Genomic DNA, 16,616 nt, shown 5'->3' on the forward strand with positions numbered 1-16,616 from the left:
GGTCACATCACTACGATCACGTGGCGGCAGTGAGGCGCGCGAGCGAGCCTGCGCGTGTCCGCCTCCCACCTCCCCTTCACCCCCGCGATGCTAATTTTATTTTCTTAAAAATAAGTATAACAATCGACTTACTGATGAAATGTGATACTGGATTTCAATTTTGTGTATTTTCTAGTATCGTTTTTGCAAGATAGAACTGCACATTTCATCATGTTTATTCGTAAATATTAAAAAAATTCCAGAGCAACGCACTTCGACAGCACTCAACCACGACTACGAGCGCTCGCGGCGGGAACGTCGTGTTGTTCTCACCTGTGCCTACTGTTCCCACTTGGCTATTCGCACTCTATAGATAGTATATAATATACTCTAAGCCAAGGGCCAAGGGGTAGTTGCCATGGCTGTTTTCCAATTACAGAGCATAATGCGACTCAGTGCCACACAATGCCGAATTATGCTGATGCTTAATTGGAACGTGAAACGCACCAGCAGGTTGCGCTAAGTTCAGTGTTGAAAAAAAAAATATTCATAGAGTTAGCAATAACCTCATTAATGTGTAAATAAAGTGGTATACATAATAATTGGTTGAAAAATATTTACGGTTATTTTAAGTAATTTGGATTTTGATTATTTCATTAACATTTTTTTCAATGTTTGTACCTTCATCCATACTTATATTTATTTTTTAACACAATTTGAATTAACTTTGATTATTTCGAAAAAACTACAATGAAACGAAAGCTTTAAAATGTTTTCCAACAATTAATAATTAATTAATTACTAACGATAAATCGATTGCACGCATCAATTCACGCGCATTACTTTTTCTAGTGCTCGATTGTGCGTTGCTGTAGTTGGAACATTCAACGTTAAGCATTATGCCGCATAATGCGCTCTAGTGCTATAATTGGAAAACGGGGCATATAATCCTTGTTAATAAGCTGTAATGCTGTTAATATAATCTATCAATCTGTCATTGTCAAAAGCCAGCATGCGTTTGACAATTGACAATTGACATTGATGTAATTTTCGCTATAATATTTTGTTTGTGTAGGTAGTTTTAACTTTATTTTAACTTTGAAAATTAATCTTTTTATCATAAATAACAACGGTATTGCAGTAATTAATTACATACGCGGAGGACTTAAATCTAATAAATTTGATGTAAGTGAGATGTGAAATTAAATAAAAATAAAATAAGTACATATTCCGGGAGTACATAATATATTATTTCGGGGGTTTCCCTCCCTTCCCAGTGTATTAATGATGAAGACGTCATAATTTTGATAATTAACTCATTAATTAATAGGTTATATATATAGTTAAAACTTTATTTTCCACATACAATTCTATAAGATCATCGTTTTAACATTCAAATCTAAATATCATTATATTTAAATCATAACTTTTCAGAAAATGATGAAAACTGCGATATCTGTTCTTCAGGAGATGATGATGAAGTTAGGCCAAATTCCTGAATATGAATATAAACAGGTAATTTTTTTCTAATTTGTTAAGTAAAAGTAAAAGCTGAACCAATTTAGTTAATCCTTTTTGTATAATATACCTTGAAGAATGAGGATGGTTTTAATAAAGAGAAAATGGAAACATGTACCACAGACGAAGCTGGGGGGGACCACTAGTACTAAATAGTAATAATCATAGTAAAAACTCAAACTCAAACTCAAACATTTATTTATTCAATTAGACTTCTTCTAGAAGCACTTTTGAAACGTCATTAAGTACATGTTTTTAACATTTACCACCGATTCGGAAAGCAGTATCTACGGAGAAGAATCGGCAAGAAACTCCATAGTTGCTCTTTTTAATCATGTCAGATTTACAATTTTACAAATTACATAATATGTAATATCATAATAAATTATCATAATATACCAAAGAACTGTCCTGTGGTTTTTACGCGACAACCCTCCAAGGGTTTTTATCTTCCATATATTCCTTAATACTGTAATAGGCACTCTTGACAAGTACATTTTTTATATAAGATTTAAATGTAGAACTAACTACTAAACTCTTTAATATTATGAGGAATTCTGTTGTAAAAGCGTATACCTTGGCCCATAAATGAATTTTTAACTTTAGCTAGCCGGAATAATGGCATTTCAATTTTATTTCTGTTTCTTGTGTCATAACAATGTCTATCTCCTACTTTTGTGTGTAAGTAAGCGTTATTATGTACATATAAAATATTATTAAATATATACTGCGACGGTACAGTAAGGATACCAGTATTCTTAAAGAGATCTCTTAGTGAGTCTCGAGCACGCAAATTATATACAGAGCGTATGGCTCTTTTCTGTAATATAAATATAGTTTCTATATCTGCAGCCCTGCCCCATAGCAGGATTCCATAGGACATTATGCTATGAAAGTAGCTAAAGTAAACCAATCTAGCCGTTTCTTCATCGGTGAGATGCCTTATTCTTCTAACTGCATATGCAGCTGAGCTGAGCTTAGCAGCGGTGGTGGTAACATGGGCCCCCCATTGAAGCTTCTCATCTAATGTCAAACCAAGAAAAACAGTCGATTCCACAGGGTATAATACCTCCCCGTTTAAAATAATATTCCTTTTCACCTTTTTTACATTTGGGAGGATAAATTCTACACAATTTGTTTTTTAATCAAAAAGAGTAATGAGGGGGAAAATCAAAATATCAATTTCCAAACAAATATGTGTTTTCTTTAAATAAGATATGTAATAATATTTACACTCAAATTCTAGTCTGGTCCACAACACCAAGCGATGTTTGAGTGCCGCTGCAAGACGGCCGGCGAGTCGGTGACGGCTTTGGCGCGTTCAAAGAAAGAAGCAAAGCAAGAAGCAGCCCGCCGCATGTTGAACCAGCTGTTCCATGCGCGCGGCATGTCTGTGCCGCCGCCCTACGCCAGGCCGCCTTCGCCCGCGCCGCCTTCGCCTGAACCGCCTTCTACGGACAAAGCCTTACCTAGTGCGGTAGGTAAAGAATAACCAATACAGTACTTCTTAATTGATTATTTGTTGTAAGTAATCGAATTTCATAAATAATTAATTAATTATTAGTCATACATTTGTGGTATTGATCGCCCTCTGGGTGTAACTAACCCATAGGCTGCACGTGTAAAAGGATTGGCAAAATGCTTTAAATAGACTCACCTTTACTTCGCGAGAGCAGCGTGCAAACCTACGGGCCAGCATGTTACCCCTGACGGCCAGCGCCCTCCTCTCCCTCTCAATGTCGGCGTCATCCACGAGTTCATCCGTGACCCAGTGGCCCAGATACTTGTATTGAGAGACCCTCTGTAATGGTGTATGGTCGAGAAACACCGGCGGTACTGTGTCAACTCTAAAACCACGAGATTGAAACACTAAAAGGTTACTCTTCTTAACATTATATCTGAGCCCGTGGGCCACGGCAAATTCTTCACACTTTTCTAAAAGTTTTCGTAACGCACTGATTGAGGGAGCCAACAAAACCATGTCGTCCGCGTAACTTAAATTGTTGACAAATTTACCGTCAATCGAGCAGCCGACACCAGTTCTATTGAGCCCCCCAATCAGCTCATCCACATAAAGGTTAAAGAGCCGAGGAGACGTCAACCCCCCCTGTCTCACTCCGCACTCCAACCCGTACGGTTCAGAGAACACGTTATTCCACTTCACCGCATTAATCTGGTGGCCATACCAATACTCAAAAAGACCAATTAACTCTTCTGGAAGCTCCGTTTTATTCCTTAACTTCTGCCAAAGGAGATCATACGACACCATCTCGAAGGCCTTTGACAGGTCCAGAAAACAGGCATATACGGGGGTTTTCCTCTTTGTGTAGTATTGGACAGTTTGCTTAAGACAAAAAATAGCAGTTTCGGTTGACGAACCGGCTCTAAATCCAAACTGTGCCTCGTCCAACTTAAGATGTTTGCATAAATATCTGTCCAGCAAACCGTCCAACACTTTCGCCAATATCGTGGCCAACGAGATCGGTTGTTTTGAGATTGATTTAGTTGTTTATTTAATCTCATTATTCCATATTTTATTAAAATGTATGGAATACTTAATTTAACCCAGAAAAAATTGCATGAGAAATCTATAAATTCGATGACAAGTATGTTAGTTTTAACTTTTTTTCGTGGTTTGGTCATTATTATTATGTTTAAAACATAAAGTGTAACTGAATAACATTGCGCAGGGCCTCAGCGCGAGCACAAGCACGGGTGCCGCGCCGGCCATCGACGTGCGCAGCTACGTGGCGCTGCTGAAGGAGCTGTGCGCGGAGTACCAGCTGGGCGAGGTGCAGTACGAGCTGGTGGGCGACGCGGGCCCGCCGCACAGCCGCCAGTTCACCGTGCGCGCGCGCCTCGCGCAGCACGAGCGGGACGCTACATCCACTACCAAGAAGGCGGCAAGGCAGCTCGCCTCCGAAGCGCTGTATAAGTACTTGAGAGAGAATCTTGCAAGGCTCACCGCTGATTTTGTTGAGGTGATTTGCTCGCTTTCTGTTTAACAACGGATTTACCATTTTTCAAACTCAAGTATAAAACTGAAAATCTATTAATGTTACAAAAATATAACTTTCATAGATATAACTTTCATAGATATAAAATATTATGGATTAATTGTTTGTGGCAATAAACGTACTTCTCTTCATTACTAGTTTTACACAAGTTTTTATTAATAAATCTTAATATCTTAATTCTTAATACTATTATAAAGGCGAAAGTTTGTAAGTATGGATGTATGGATGTATGGATGTTTGTTACTCTTTCACGTAAAAACTACTGAACCGATTACAATGAAATTTAGCACACATATAGAGGGTAACTTGGATTAACACATAGGATAGGTTTTATCCCGGAAATCCCACGGGAACGGAACGGGAACTATGCGGGTTTTCCTTTGAAAACGCGGACGAAGCCGCGGGCGGAAATCTAGTTGAATATATAAATGTGTGCAGGAGGAGGCGATGGCGCGCGCGCACGAGAAGGCGATGGAGCGGTACGTGGAGCAGCGCGGCACGTGGCGCGCGCCGCTCGGCCAGCGCGTGGCGGACTACCACCTGGGTCTGTTGACGTACATAGGTTGGTAAAGGCCGCGCCGCACCTCGCTTGTTCACCGCACACCACACACACACTATTGTTCGGGTAGACACACACACACAAGCACAGCACACGCACACACACAGACAAACAAGCACAGCACACACACACATAAATTAGCCATTTAAGTGCATATATTCACAATTGAAACATAATTGTTCATTGTAAAATGTTATAGCTCATTTTTAATTGTTAATCACACAATAAAATCATTAACTTTTTACTTAAAATTAATTTTCTTATATTTTTTTTAATACTCATAAAAATAATTTAAAATTTGTTTGTCACGAGCATTTTATGAATATCACAAATAACATAAACAATTTATAAATGATTATATTTTATTTGATAGTAACGTAACGGCACCAGTCTTGTACAGATTAAGGAAAAAATTGAAGTTTTTTGCAAATTTCTCGTAGGTTTTGTAACTTAATTAGATATTGTTTAGTTATACCTTTAGTTCAATGTTAGTTTCACGTAACCAATGTTAGAAAAAAGATTACAATGCATAAATAATGAAGTTATTTATAAATTAAAAATCCACTTTTTTGCACCAGTGTTGGACAGTGAAAATCTAATGATGGACACCCAGTTTTGGACAACATCCAGTTATGAACACCCATTTATGGACTGTACCTAATGTTGTTTCTCCAGTTATTTACACTTAGAGAAGACTTATAGTTATCAATAGAATCTTGAAAATGATGATTGGAATTTGGAATACAATAAATCTGGGATGTATTCATAAAAAATAGTACTTATTAATTATTTTGCATACTTATAATATTTAAAACAGTCTTAATTTCCATTTTCTAGGAAAAAATTGGACAAATGCATCGTTAATTACGAGTTATGTCCATTAAGAAACACCAATATGGTTTTTTTTTCTCAATAAGTCAGGGATGAAAAATATAACTAAAAAAAGTACTGCCATTCCATCCATTTTGGGACTTCTTCTTCTTCGTCATATCACTTTAGTCAGAGCGAACGTGGTCAACATGAGGTTTGGGGGGTACCTAGATGTTACCCGCTTCACGATGTTCCGCCATATCTCTCTGTTTCCTGGCATTCCGCTACACTAGTGAAGTGAATCGCCAATCTGAATCCGCCAGCAGCCTTAATCTCATCGGTTCATCGATATGGATTCCAAATTGTAGCACGAGGCAAAAAGCTTTTTCTAAACTGTTGTCAAGATGGTGTGGATGAAATTTAAGCGTGTGTGCTATATGGTGGTGGAATTTAGCAGCAGACAGCGATCCAAACAGTTCATCAGAGAACTCTCTATGATAGATGCGTTACAACTTACAATACGCATAAGTATGCGACTTCTCTACGCAGTGATAGAGAATGAAGCCGAGAACGAGTTGCACAGCACATCATGACCCATTGTTCTAAAATATATTCTTCATGTTTAGATAGATATTATGTTGTTGGACCCATTAGTGTAATTTTAACAAAAAATATCAATGTCCATTATAGGAACCAAAGCAAATCCAGTCATGGACAATTGTTGTACAATATTGGAACCCTTTGTTTGAAATGGTCGTGATAGGTATATTATTAATCAGAAAGAAAAGACAATAAAGAAAAGCGCATGTAATTAATACCTTTAAAAAAAGTTTATTTTCGACATATGTCCATAAATGGATATATCCATAGAATTAAATCCAGTTATGGACACTGAAGAATTTTATTTAAACAACATAACCTATCATGATACTAAATCGTGTAATATTTCGTACACTTAACTACTATAAATAAAAGTAATATCAAATTTTGCTGACATTTATACAAAAATTCTTATAACCAAAATTGTGTCCTCACTTCCTTAAGGATTTCCTTAGTAAAAACGGATTTCTTCGAAACGAGTCGCAGCAACTAAACATAACGTTCTGCCATCCTCAAACATTTTGGCCGAATATGATGAAGTGTCGTATTTTGATAGCTTATGAACCAAACTTTTATTTTAAGTATTGACAAATTATATAGCGTTAATTTTGGTCTTAATATTTAAATTTAATATTTATTTTGTCCATTACTGGATGCTTGTCCACCACTGGTGCCGTTACCTTATGTATCTACAATGAACCTTTGGAGATGGGATATTTTTTCAACTTGGATTGAAGTATGGTTTTATCTTTCATTTTTCCTTTTGCACATACGCTGAAAAAAATAACAATCACTTGCTGCAATATTGCGTGCTTGGAAGTAACTAATATTTATAATAATAATTAATTACTAACTATATAAAGAAATAAAACTGTTAACAATATGGGATGCTTGCTTTATTAATCAACTAAAACACCCATTATTATTTATTGCTTCAATTAATTATTTTATAAACGCTTTTCCCAGTACATAACGGTTTAATTGATGTAGATAAGCTAGATCATTGATTTTCTATAAATTTAATAACAATTATCAGTGAAATGGTCATTAAAAAAAAAACATTATTTTGTACCTTTATTTTCGATAACCTATTTGAAATAGAATATTTGAAGGATTAAATATTAAATGAGAATTGAGATGCTCCAAAAAGATTAATTACTTAATTGATAAATTGACCAATAGCATATAATTTTTTAAAAATTTCAGATCCAGAGAAATTAGAGCTTGAAGAAACCCTTGAAGCCATTTCAATCACAGACAAGGAGGAGGATCCCGTCAGGTAATGTGAAAGTTATGAGAAGTTAAAATAATATTCTGCTTGTTTCAAATTTACTATTTCTTAATTTGGTTTTATGTTTATTTACAGTTTAACAATTCTGATTATTGAGCCGCTTTAAATACAAATTTTTATAAGTAGAGTAACATGCAACTACAGTCTATAGAATAAACATTTATTCAACTATGATTTAATTGTCATAACTCATAACACATACATTTTCCACCATCATTAAACATTTGCGACCGTCTCGAAAGGCGATTTCAGTGTTTTCTGTACAAAATGTTTTTAACCGTGTGTTTGTGTGTGCAGCGCGCTGTCGAACGTGGCGGGCGCGCTGGGGCTGCAGATAGAGAGCGAGTGGCTGGAGACGCAGGGCGGCGGGCCGCTGTGCGTGGTGCGGCTGGAGCCCACGGCGCCGCCGCTGGCGCACGCGGCCGCCGGCCCGCACGCGCTGCGCGACGCGCACGCCCGCGCGCTGCGCTACCTGCGCCGCGCGCTCGCCCGCACGCGCCTCGCCACACACGCGCACCCGCGAGGTGATGGACCGCTGCTCACTGTTCAATAAGCCTCGAAGGACCATGCCGCGCGAGCACGCCTATTAGCTTGGTGATGGACCACTATGTAAATATCGAAGGACCAAGCAGCGCGCTCGCCCGCCCCCACAAAAACATATGCCTACTAGATCTAAAATAAAATAAAAATGAAATAAAATTGAAATGCCATTTTATAGGTTAGCTAAAGTTAAAAATTCATTTATGGGCCAAGGTATACGTTTTTACAATAGAATTCCTCATAGTATTAAAGAATTTAGTAGTGTTAAATTTAAAACTTATTTAAAAAATGTATTAGTTCAGAGAGCCTACTACAGCATTAAGGAATATATGGAAGATGAAAATCCATGGAGGGTTGTCGCGTAAGAATAACAGGACAGTTCTTTGGCATATTATGATAATATATAATATTATGTAGTTAGATGTAAGTAACATGTAATGTAAAATTATATTGTATATGGACATGACTTTAAAAGAGCAACTATGGAGTTTCTTGCCGGTTCTTCTCCATAGATACTGCTTTCCGAATCGGTGGTAAATTTAAAGAATGTAATGACGATTCAAAAGTGCTTCTGGAAGAAGTCTAATTGAATAAATAAATGTTTGAGTTTGAGTTTGAGTTTGAGTTTGATCGCCGATAGACATCATCCCTATGTACATTGTACATGCGCCTCAAATGACCATGCCGTGCGCTCACCCACTACACACACGTACTAGTTCGGCGATGGATCACAGCTCACTGTTTGAGTAAGCCTCGAAGGACCAAAGCACGCGCTTGGGTGGACTGTTTTTGCGGCAATGTTCTCCGATTAACTTGCCCATTCAAAGGACTTGGAACTACCGCTTAGAATATATAATTTGTGTTGTAAACAATGAATGTAACAATTTATAGATCAAAATACATTGGACAATCGAGATGGTTTTGTTTTCCTTGCTATGTATATGTCCTGTTATTTTATATTAGTTTTACACGTCAATTTTTATTTTAAGCAAAACACTATAAAGCATTGGAAACACTTAATATGTTCGATTCGAGTTTTAATGTTTGGCAGCATTAAATTACATATTGTGGGGTACAATAAAATCATCTATCACATTTACATAGGCTTTAAGTTCGAACGACTTTAGGTGGAAAAAGTTTTCATTTTAGTTTTTAATGATTTACTTATCGAAGTTAAACAACTTTTTCAGATAACAAAGGCTAACAATTAAACAAAATAAAAAGATAAAGTATGTATATTTTTAAATTCCATGATTTGTTTATTTGAAGCTGTGTTAAAAGATATACTGTGTTTACATTTAAATATATCCTGTATAGAATGTATTGGTTAATTTTAATGATTACTTCAATCATCATTAATTTAATAAGTACATATAATAAGAAAATAAAAGGCTTTGTATGTTATATAAATTTTAGTCAAAAATGTAATTTAGGTGTATAAGAGATTGAATAAAGATATTTTCTTCTATGGTGTGTTTTATTTCTAATACTCACATCACACTCACATTAATACCAATAGTATTCAATATTACACCTAATTTTAAAATTAAATTTTAGATTGATATTTGATTTGATTGATTTGATTCATTTAATTAATTTTGGTTTGTAAGATTTATCTCCACAGTTTAGGAAAATATGATTTATCAAATTCTTAAAATACCATCTTCCTATCCAGGCTGATCAAATATCTACTTAGGAATATTCATAGATATAGAGCTGCCTTACATCAAACTGCTGTGAATTAAGCATGTATGTATATTTAAAGGACTGTGCAGTTATGATTGGTTCAATAAAAGAGAGGAATTACAAAAACTACTTTAAGTCAAGTAAATAAATCTACAGCTGAAACCATCTTTGATTGTAAAGAAATAACTGAAACAGGTTGTGCATTTTTCAATGAAATACAAATTTTTACTTCACATTAAAAAGATTCACAATTTTATCAAAAAAATTATACCTCGATATATTCAAGATATTATAATTATTCTTACAATACCCTTAAATATGAATACTTATGAGATAAAATATTATACACTAATCAGAGATTTCAATTTCGGAAGAGTCTTTGCGGCGACGTAACGTACGATCACTGGTGAGACTTTGAAGCCACGATGTAGTTTTCTGCGCAGCCGATCGCTTAGGCGTCCGTCGCTCGGGCACCGGCGGCGGCGCGGCTTGCGGGGACTTGCCTCGACCCTTGCCCCTCCCGCGCCCGCGCCCTCCGCGCGCACCTTTACCGCGACTGCGGCCCGTGGATGTGCTCTCATCGTCGCTCGACAGCACTATAGACTCCCTTTTCACTAGTACAATTAATTGTTTCTCATCTTTACGCTTGGCCTCATCTTTTGCACTCGCCGCATCTATTAAGCTCTTCAACTGATCGGCGTCAGCCGCGTCTAACGCCTCTTTGCACATTCGCATACGATCATTCATTTCTTCCTCGGTTTCAGCTGTAGATTCCAGAAGTGACTCGACGCAGCGGCGGCGATGCGCATCGAGAACGCGACGAAACACATCATCATCACGTTTTAATGTGAAATCTTTAATGGCTTCAGTGATGGCACGAACGGATAAAACAGATAGTTGTTTTTCAGGAGGTTGAGAATCATAGTAAGCCTGTAAAAGAGTTTCAACATCTGTTACTTCTGATGTAACTTCCACGTGCGGCGCCGTATCGTCCTCTTCACAGACACGCTCTTTTTTATCGCGGATCTTCTTTTCCCGCTTCATAATTAACAAATCATTAGGATTCGCTATTTGACCATTAAAATTTTGACCAAACCTTACACGGTTAAAATCCTGGTCATCTCTTTCATAGAAAACACTGAGCCTAATGAGGGGCATGGTTGGTTGTTTGGGATCGCCACTCCTAAGTTTTTCTGCTTCAGCTATGGCCTCATTTACTTTAACTTTCAAGAAATTTTGTACTTTTTCATTTTCGTTAACATTATCCTCACCCAAATTTTCTTCTGATAATACAATTGTTTTAAATATAAACGGCCTTACAGTTTTTAAGGGAATTGGTGTGACTATATACTCCTTTTTGTGAAGCTGCAACAACGCACAATGTTTAGGTAAGGCCTCGCCGGCTGCCATAGAAGTGGCCACAGTGCTACCGGGCTGGATAACAAAGAAGCCTTCATCTTCCCTTTTTACATCTTTCATTGGGAACACCTGACTGTCATGCTCATGTCCCCATATAACTAGATCTAAAAATTTGGGTAACACACTTTCAGAAATATAATTGTTGGGACCTCTATCAGCTCTGTTTTGATGTAACACAAGTATGTTAAACCAATCTGCTCCATTTTCCATTAGATCCATTTCAACCTTTTTTTCTGCAAACAAACGAGCAAGCCGCTGGTCTTTCAAATGACTCAATCCATATAGAGATAATTTAGTATCACCCTTTTGAATTAGCACTGGAGATATCCGGACTTTTGTGTAATCAGTCCATTTGCCGAAATAATTGACTAGACCAGTGATAGATAATATGTCGAGAGAGCTGACGCTGCCTTGTCCGACTGGGTCATCGTGATTTCCATGAATAGACAATATTGGATACGACACGTTTAAATTAGGATCTTCGTAATTAACAGCCCGTGAAAAGTTTTCCAATTGATCAGATAATACTTCAATGTTTATAGGCTTATCGCCAAAACAATACTTGCGAATGATTTCCGTGCATTTGTACATGCAACTCGGCGATGGCTTGGCATGATCGAACAGGTCTCCTCCAAGCAGTACGAAATCAACATCATACTGAACAGCTGAAGAAAGAACTTCTTCAAAAGCTATAAAACTATCATCGCCGCGTACGGCGTCGTTTTCTTGATATCCCAAATGAATATCAGATGCGATTAGGATGCGCAATGTATCGTCAGGAGACCAACCATTATCATTTTGCACCATGTTGTTATCGGTCATGAATTATAGTTATATTTTGAAGTAGGTAGTTACTTTATTTTTCTCAATGAAAAGATACTAAAACATGAAAGTAGAAACCACAGGTAGAAACCGCCAAAACCGGCAGAAACAAGCACTGCATCAAAAACGACATTGACATTTCAAAACTCAAAAGACAAATTAAAAAATGTCTATTGTCTGCGTTCAATGTTCATTCCAAAGAACCTTGAACGCAGACAAACATTTTATAGTAGAATGGATAAAATTAAATTAAAAAAATATTTATATGATTTATTATATTATCATTTTAAATTACTAATTATTTCTTATTTTTATTTAACATTTTTAAAACATTATTATTATTGTTTCATTTATTATTAAAGAAATAGCACCAAACCCGAATTTTTATTTTATTAACTTTAATATCGAACTCGTTTTTCTGATATTCATAAACATATTTTTTTTAAGTAACTACTTAAAATTAATACAAGAAATATTCAAATGGAATACACACTTTATTCTCTTGGCAAACAAATTTAAAATGACATATTTATACTTTATTCATACATTTCTCCTTAAATAACATATTGAACATAAAATTTACAAAAGATACATATTTATTTACATAACTTATCGATAGCTCGGCACGCAATAGATACCTACCCATCCCTATTTGTCACACACACATCTATATAATATTATCTATAGCTCATCTGGCCTACGATGTGCACTGAGGAATTTGTGCAATACACTCGCTCTATACTACTGTAATATATAGGTACTCTAAGATGCCAAACCTAAGTGGATACTTGGGTTGTTGAGGAAGTGATTATGAGGAAGAGGAGGAGGAAGAGGAATTTTCACACACAAATTTAGGGGATGCGGATGAGGAAGAGGATATTTTAAAGTGAAACTTTTATTACATGGTCTCAAACTTTTTGGTCTGTGTAGCGCATGTCGCGTGTATCGCGGCTGCCCAGTAGGTATACCTACTCGGCAGCCGACCGTCACGCGACATGCGCTACACAAAGCAGTGTTCGGAACCGTTCGAACAGTTTCACTTTTACCGTGGTTTCATAAAACCACACAACATTTTTTTTTTGAGGAAGAGGATGCGGATGAGGAAGCGGAAGAGGAAGCAGATGAGGATGAGGATGATAGGAAATTATAATCAAAATTAAAAAACAAAATCTTTTAAAATTAAAAATTAAAACAAAAGCCATTCTCCTGTCTGTACATATATTGATGTTTTAGGGTTAGGGGGAGGTTAGCTCGCCCGATCGCGAATTTACAAAGCCTCTAAGTACTACTATTTGAGTCACAAGCCGGACTCAGATGAGCTTTTGTTTATGCATATTACTCGAAAAAACCTAATCTATCTCAGTGCCAGAAGCGACATTAGGCGATTTCCACAAAAAAAAAAACTAACTGGTAGATACATTGTATATTATGTAAGCTTAAACAACTTGTTTGTTTTTTATTTTAAAATGACTTTTGAGTTTTGACATTCGATTCATCATTTTGATATCTTTGGTAAAATATGTTTCTTCTGAGTATGAGAGAAAATGTTACTTATATTATTATGTTTAGAGATAAGTGTTAGGCGCAGATATAAATATGGCGGTAAGACTCTACTCTTGTTCGTTAGTAATTCATAATTCATAATTCTTTATTTAATTTAATTTAATTTAATCTAATAGTAGAGTCCGACTCGTAACTCAAATACAAACATATACAGGGTGTCCCAAAAAGTAGTGATGAACGGAAGCTGGGAGGTAGAGGACCAAGAGGGCTATCCGAATCACCCCCATGTGTGTTATGCGATTTTTCGTATTTTCGGAGTTATTACATTTTTTTCAATTTTTCATCTATCGCCGAGTACGATGAGATTTTTATTTATGGTGACGTGAATTATTGCGCTAGATGCTTGTTTTTTTTTGTGTGCTAAGCTGAAAAATAGGCCAATTCAGTATGGTAACATTTACTATCGTTAGATCTTCGAATGGAATAAAAAAAAGAATTAAATGCCAAGAAAGATAAAATTACCCAGTATGTTCATAACTTCAAGGGCCCATAAAAAATAAAATAACATAAAAAAGGTTTTCCATTTGGCTTTTAAAAACTTGCTCTATCGATCAGGTAGCCACCATAAAAATTTCATTTTATTATTCTGAAGGCTTCAATCGAAAAATTGAAATCTAAATGTGGTAAGTGCAAAATTTTTATTAACATGATGATCATTAAAACCAATAAATAGGTGTTTAATTACCAGAATTTTTTTAAATAGCCCCGCTGTTGCTCAGTGCAAGTGCGACATCACCGTAAAAAGTTGTCTTTTAAATGTCTGAATGCTTTTTTATCATTTTTAATGGTTTCTTCTGCTACTATGAATTTCCGGGTTATTTCGTCCAAATTGGGGCATTCTCTCAAGTAGCCGAGGTCTTTTTAGTATCCCCATTGAAAAAAAATCAATGGGGTTTATTCGAGGGACCGTGGAGGCCAGGCTTTAAAGCAGGCGTCACCGGCGCATGCGCAGGCTGCAACGACCAATCCATCTTTCAGGGTATTTTTGCCCTTTAGCCTGGCCTCCACGGTCTCCGGACATAAACCCTATTGAATTTTTTCCGTGGGGATACTACAAAGACGAGAGACTGCCACAATTTGGACGAAATAACCCGGAAATTCATAGTAGCAGAAGAAACCATTAAAAATGATAAAAGAGCATTCAGACATTAAAAAGACAACTTTTTACGGTGATGTCGCACTTGCATTGAGCAACAGCGGGGCTATTTAAAAAAAAATTCATTTTTAAACACCTATTTATTGGTTTTAATAATCATCATGTTAATAAAAATTTTGCACTTACCACATTTAGATTTCAATTTTTCGATTGAAGCCTTCAGAATAATAAAATGAAATTTTTAAGGTAGCTACCTGATCGATAGAGCAAGTTTTTAAAAGCCAAATGGAAAACCTTTTTTATGTGATTTTATTTTTTTATGGGCCCTTGAAGTTATGAACATACTGGGTAATTTTATCTTTCATAGCATTTAATTCTTTTTTTTATTCCATTCGAAGATCTAACGATAGTAAATGTTACCATACTGAATTGGCCTATCTTTCAGCTTAGCACACAAAAAAAAACAAGCATCTAGCGCAATAATTCACGTCACCATAAATAAAAATCTCATCGTACTCGGCGATAGATGAAAAATTGAAAAAAATGTAATAACTCCGAAAATACGAAAAATCGCATAACACACATGGGGGTGATTCGGATAGCCCTCTAAGTCCTCTACCTCCCAGCTTCAGTATATCACTACTTTTTGGGACACCCTGTATATATATTAGTTTAAATATGCTTTGTAAATTCGCCGCCAGATCGGATCAGCATCCTCATAAATTTCCTCTAAATTTTGAGGAAGCGATAGCGGAAGAGGATTTTTTTATTTTCATTTTTGAGGATGCGGTAACGGTAGAGGAACCCAAAATATTGCGGAACTTCCGCATTATGAGGAAGCGGAAGAGGAATCCTCAACAACCCTAGTGGATACCCGGCTTTAAGCTTCTTGCACAGAACAGATAGGTAATTAATTTATCAAGTTTGTTTTACTCTCGGTTCTGTGCTTTTAAATTTGACGTTGACTTTGACATTTCTCTGCAATCGGCAAGACCACCAATGTGAACTTAATGTGAAATGTCCAATAGGAGTGGATTTTTTTTATGAAATTTGTATATATAGTGGTGTTTTTGTTCTTATTTAATTGATTACACGAATATTTTCAATAAAAGCTAATTTTTTTATCTGATGGTGCCTTACCTACAGTTGTTTACTTGCCAAAGAAAACCAGTGCAGTAGGTGAAATAAGCACAATTCAGAATTTTTAAGTGATGTGTTGACAAAAAAGTTTCGAGTGTTTTTGTTTTGGGATACCTAAACGGGTATACAATAACGATGGCATTGGGAGGATCCAATTATTTGCAACACGCGACAATGTTGGAGCAATTGCTGGAGGAAATAAATTTTCAGCGAACCAAAGAGATGCGGCAGTTGATGAAAGACGGTAAGTGGGCGCTCGATAATTTTAACAATATTTTCTATATACAATTATGTAGATAGTTTGTTAAATAATTTGTTCTATGATCATCTTATTATTTTTGTAATTTCTACATTGGAAATGAAATAACAATGCCACATGAAATAAAATCAAATGATGTTTTATAATTATTCTAATTTATTCAGCAATTATAAGTTCCTAACTATTGATGATGATATTTAAGAACAATTGAAACATAATCATTACCATCTATGGTGGAAGTATGAAGTAGGTATCAATAAATCCGTTTATTGATGCTTCATAATGAATTTTGTAGTATGTGTAGTTTACCATCATAC

At 36.1% G+C, this 16,616-nt stretch overlaps 3 protein-coding genes and 1 long non-coding RNA gene across 5 annotated transcripts in view; 3 read left to right on the forward strand and 1 right to left on the reverse strand.

The window, feature by feature from the left end:
• Positions 1 to 16,616, forward strand: part of LOC149481985 (uncharacterized) — a 191,832-nt gene that overhangs the window by 71,583 nt on the left and 103,633 nt on the right. The window lies entirely within an intron of this gene.
• On the forward strand, positions 1,006 to 8,441 carry LOC149481989 (protein Loquacious-like). 2 transcript variants are annotated; one of them, XM_089703834.1, is made up of 7 exons: positions 1,006 to 1,164; positions 1,414 to 1,494; positions 2,744 to 2,974; positions 4,188 to 4,478; positions 4,953 to 5,076; positions 7,690 to 7,762; positions 8,072 to 8,441. In XM_089703834.1, the coding sequence occupies exons 2-7, from the start codon at positions 1,417 to 1,419 to the stop codon at positions 8,325 to 8,327; spliced, it is 1,053 nt and encodes a 350-aa protein (XP_089559960.1). In that variant the 5' UTR covers positions 1,006 to 1,164; positions 1,414 to 1,416; the 3' UTR covers positions 8,328 to 8,441. The 2 variants fall into 2 exon arrangements, with proteins under 2 accessions (XP_089559960.1, XP_089559961.1); XM_089703835.1 differs by having other exon boundaries at positions 4,953 to 5,058.
• On the reverse strand, positions 10,204 to 12,366 carry mre11 (double strand break repair nuclease mre11). The gene has a single exon (XM_089703784.1). It carries the CDS (start codon positions 12,239 to 12,241, stop codon positions 10,349 to 10,351), a length of 1,893 nt encoding a protein of 630 aa, XP_089559910.1. The 5' UTR covers positions 12,242 to 12,366; the 3' UTR covers positions 10,204 to 10,348.
• Positions 15,892 to 16,616, forward strand: part of LOC149481991 (uncharacterized protein KIAA0930 homolog) — a 41,087-nt gene continuing 40,362 nt past the window's right edge. Inside the window, exon 1 of the mRNA XM_089704299.1 lies at positions 15,892 to 16,284. Within this exon, the coding sequence (XP_089560425.1) occupies positions 16,176 to 16,284 (109 nt within the window). The 5' untranslated portion in view covers positions 15,892 to 16,175. The remainder of the gene's footprint in view (positions 16,285 to 16,616) is intronic.

Source organism: Colias philodice, chromosome 15 (assembly GCF_061535455.1).
Source record: "Colias philodice isolate Cphi_HAF_F1 chromosome 15, ilColPhil1 Martin Lab GWU primary, whole genome shotgun sequence".
Lineage (NCBI taxonomy): Eukaryota > Metazoa > Arthropoda > Insecta > Lepidoptera > Pieridae > Colias > Colias philodice.

Coding starts and splice junctions, on each gene's coding strand:
- LOC149481989 (XM_089703834.1), top strand. CDS start 1,417: ATGATGAAAACTGCGATATCTGTTCTTCAGGAGATGATGATGAAGTTA. Junction 4,479..4,952: donor TCACCGCTGATTTTGTTGAG/GTGATTTGCTCG, acceptor AAATGTGTGCAG/GAGGAGGCGATGGCGCGCGC. Junction 5,077..7,689: donor GGGTCTGTTGACGTACATAG/GTTGGTAAAGGC, acceptor TAAAAATTTCAG/ATCCAGAGAAATTAGAGCTT.
- mre11 (XM_089703784.1), bottom strand. CDS start 12,241: ATGACCGATAACAACATGGTGCAAAATGATAATGGTTGGTCTCCTGAC.